The sequence below is a fragment of the Octopus bimaculoides genome, chromosome 16, assembly GCF_001194135.2.
Source record: "Octopus bimaculoides isolate UCB-OBI-ISO-001 chromosome 16, ASM119413v2, whole genome shotgun sequence".
Taxonomy (NCBI): domain Eukaryota; kingdom Metazoa; phylum Mollusca; class Cephalopoda; order Octopoda; family Octopodidae; genus Octopus; species Octopus bimaculoides.
This window is the reverse complement of record NC_068996.1, coordinates 37,552,684-37,556,595: the sequence shown is the minus strand read 5'-3', so window position 1 is coordinate 37,556,595 and position 3,912 is coordinate 37,552,684. Positions and strand designations below refer to the sequence as shown.

The following is a 3,912-nucleotide window of genomic DNA, read 5'->3' as shown; positions in this document are numbered from 1 at the left end:
CATACTATGATAACTTATAATATATCATTAAAATTTAGGGATTGGTTTAACAGGCATTTTTGTGGAATTCTGTATTTTCATAAATTGTTTTAAAATTTTGAAAAAGTAGGGGACCTTTCTTACTTGACTATTGTCCCGTATGCACAATTTTCATTTTTAAAACTAAATTTCATAAATTTGAATCCTTTTGAGAAATTCAGATATTGCTAGTCTTCTTAAAAGAATTTAAATTTAATATTTGATCATACATTTTTTCAGGAATTAGACAAAGTTATTGGTTGCTTATTAGCTTTGATGGCTGTCAGCAAAGAATTCATCAGGAATGATGTAGAAAAAGCATTTGATGCAATGGTTGAAAATATCACCTGTACGAAGGCTTTGCCGATCCTCATAACCAAAGGTTTGAAGTAAGTCCAGTTGGAATATTTAATTTTTCAAGTTGTTTTGTTTTGTTTTTTTTCTTTTTCCTTTTTTTTTCCAGAAAATTGTTGTTTCTAGTCTTTAATAATGTGACATCAAGAAATTTTGTTGAGTGATAAAATGGTTCTTGGTTGAAAAACATTAGAGGAAAATTCTTAGAGATTGTGTCTAAAGTATACACATGATGGTTTTTGTTTAGTCATGAACAGGTCTCAAAAAATATAAGGTCCATTTTCAAACACTATGGAATCTACAGTGAAAGGAATTAATAGGATAATATTTTCAAGATGACATGCTCATCTTTCCAACAACCTTAGAATAAAGTTTAAAAAACTGAGAAAAGGTAGTTATCACTGCATTGAAAGGAGGCAAGGTATTGATTAACCTGTTAGCATTCTGTCAAATGATTATTCTGTCAAATGATGATGCTTATTTATCAACATTGTTTTGAATTAACTATTAATTATCCCATACCTTCAAAATTTTAACAATGTGATTGTTTATTATTAGAATGACATTGTAGGGTAGGTGTGAGAGGCTAAATCTAGCCATTTTGAACCCAAGTAAAATATTTGGGCCGAATATGGCTGGTTTAAATGCTAAAGGATTAACCCTTAAAAATATATTGTGTGCCTTCCATTAGTTGCTTAGGGAGTCTACAAACTCTGTGCTTAGGGAGTCTACAAACTCTGATGTCACAGACTTTGTCAAACAAATAATGTATAGACTGAATTTTATTTAATGTTCTCAATTAAAAAATTTTTGATTATGCTAAATTCTCAACGTGCAGCATTTTAATGTGAAAAGTTTCTTTCACCTAAAGTATTATATTTTTCTTTTCTTATTTTTTAAATTTCTTTTATTTAAGGCACCGAAGTGTAGGTATAAGAAAAACTGCATCATATTACATAACAGTTATTGCAAAAAAAATTGGTCACCGACGATTATTAAGTGGTGTTAAAGATTTGACGGATAAAATTCTACAAGCCACACTCGACTGCTTAACTGATCCATCCAACGAAGTACGGTAAGTTTTAGAAAGAAGAGATTAAATAAATATATTACTTGCTTATAGTACTCATAAAAAATTATGCAGTTTAGTTTTGTCTCCTTTAAGTAATTCTTAACCTTTCGGCCTCAAATATTGCTATGTTTTCTTCATTTGTTTTATTTCTATCTTTTTTTTTTTCTTGCTTTAGTTATTATTTTCACCTCAAGCCTTGCCTACGTTTCCTCTCGAATTTCTTTCTGTGTTTTTGCAGTATTTCTTCTTTCCAGTCCCCATTGACTAGTGGCTTCTTGTAATAGTTGGCACTGTCTCACCTTCTTCATTTTCTACAGTCGAGCTATCTCGTATTTAAGAAGGTTGAATGCATCTATTTTTTCTTTTACCTTCTTGATTATTTGGGGTGTCAAGGGGACATGCAACATCAATTATAGAGCACATGTGGTTCACCTTGTCCACCACCATGAGCTCCAGCTTGTGCTCAATTATTATTATTATTACCACTGCCTTAGCGAAGGTCAATGAAATAAGTACCAGTGAAACACTAAGGTCAATGTAATCAACTAGTCCCCCTCCCCAATTTCAGACCTTGTGCCTATAATAGAAAGGATTATTAGTATTTGGGTGCTATTATTATTATTATCATCATCATCATCATCATCATCATCATTATTATTATTATTATTATTATTATTATTATTATTTAGGTGGTGAGCTGGCAGAATTGTTAGCATGCCGGGCGAAATGTTTAGCATTATTTCGTCTGTCGCTAAGTTCTGGGATCAAATCATACCAAGGTTGACTTTGCCTTTCATCCTTTCAGGGAGGACAAATTAAGTATCAGTCAAGTACTGGGGTCGATGTGATCAGCTATCCCCCTCCCCCAAAATTTCAGGCCTTGTGCCTATAGTAGAAAGGATTATTATTATTATTATTATTATTTTAGTTATATCATTATATCTCTTTACATTCTGGGGTCAAGTTCACCTTAGGGTCAATAAAAATAAAAACTAGTCACTTCCCTGAAAATGACTTTATATTTGAAATCCGTATCATGAAAATTGTGCGAAAACAATTATTCGGAAACAGTTATTTGAAATATATATCATTTGTGTACTTGCTTCTTAATCTTAGAATAATTAACATTTCGTATAATTGTCCTTTTGAATAATTTTCATTCATACAATTTTCCATTTGAATAAATGTTTTTTGAATAATTGTTTTCAAATAATTATTTTCGAACAATGTTCACATAATCTTAGAAATCATTATTATTGCTATGTCAGACAGTTTTCACATAGTTTGTGTAATCCTTTAGTGTCTTTTATCTCAATTCTTTTTGTATATTTAAGACTACATTGTCCAGTGTATCCTTTCCTAAATTTAAAGAAAGATCATAACATACAAAAATAGTAGAATTTGAAGAGGAAATGGAATAATTAGTGAGATAACATTTATAAGAAATATTAGTTATAAAATAAATAGGAAAATAGGAAAGTGCTTCAGTTTATTCTTCTTGCAAAAGGTTATAATATTCCCTTCAATTCTTGAAAATTTATAAGTGCACTAACAGTGTTGTCACAAGAGCAAGTGAACGTTAGACTAATGGTTGGAAGTGACAAAGAAGTGAATCTGGGTTTGAATGTGAAGACAAGTCAGAGAGGAGGTGATTACAGTGATTGAGAGCTGTAGAAAGTTAGCTGTAGGTTTTGAGCATGAGTGAGCAATCAGAACAATTAAAGCAATATCTTATTAAAATATATTAAAACTGATATTTTTATGATTTTACTATTATTTTTAGATTGATCAAAAATTGCATAGAGTTTTGTAGGTGCTACTCTGCACTGTCAGTCACAATTAATGACAATTGAATTTTTCCTTTTTGGTTTTATATTGCATATAGCCACCTTAGTTACTTTATAATTTTCACATTACCATTTTGTTGTATCAGCCATTCATTCATATGGTAAATACTATATAGTGACAGTTGGGATTTAGCCAAACTCTTCAGTGATGGAGTAGTGATCACTGATGAGCTTTTGATTCAAAATGAAACTAGACTAGTATGATGATCTTTCTCACTGTGGGGTGGTTATTTCCCCTGTCAGTACATAGATGTGTGCTTCTTTGTGCCCCTAAGGACTTTCAGCTCTTATTTCTAGCAATGTAGGTGCTACCCTGCACCGTCAGTCACAATTAGTGACAATTGAATTTTTCCTTTTTGGTTTTTTATTGCTTATAGCTGCCTTTGTTTTATATATATATATATATATATATATATATATATATATACTAGCAGAAATACCCGGCTTTGCCCGGGTTAAAGAGAATAATGAAATCTAAAAACGCTGTCTAGACTACGCAACCCTCAACTGTTAGTAGCTACGATACCATATTTCTACATTAATAACTCTCCAATCCATGCCAGCATGGAACATAGACATTAAGTGTAATGCCAGTCTCTCATCTGGGAAGGCCTTGAAATC

At 31.4% G+C, this 3,912-nt stretch overlaps 1 protein-coding gene across 1 annotated transcript in view; it reads left to right on the top strand.

Annotated features, from left to right (window-relative positions):
- The first annotated feature begins 264 nt into the window (after positions 1-264).
- LOC106873151 (TOG array regulator of axonemal microtubules protein 1) overlaps positions 265-3,912 on the top strand; it is a 19,304-nt gene continuing 15,656 nt past the window's right edge. Inside the window, exons 1-2 of the mRNA XM_014920380.2 lie at positions 265-407; positions 1,289-1,447. Of these exons, the coding sequence (XP_014775866.1) occupies positions 295-407; positions 1,289-1,447 (272 nt within the window). The 5' untranslated portion in view covers positions 265-294. The remainder of the gene's footprint in view (positions 408-1,288; positions 1,448-3,912) is intronic.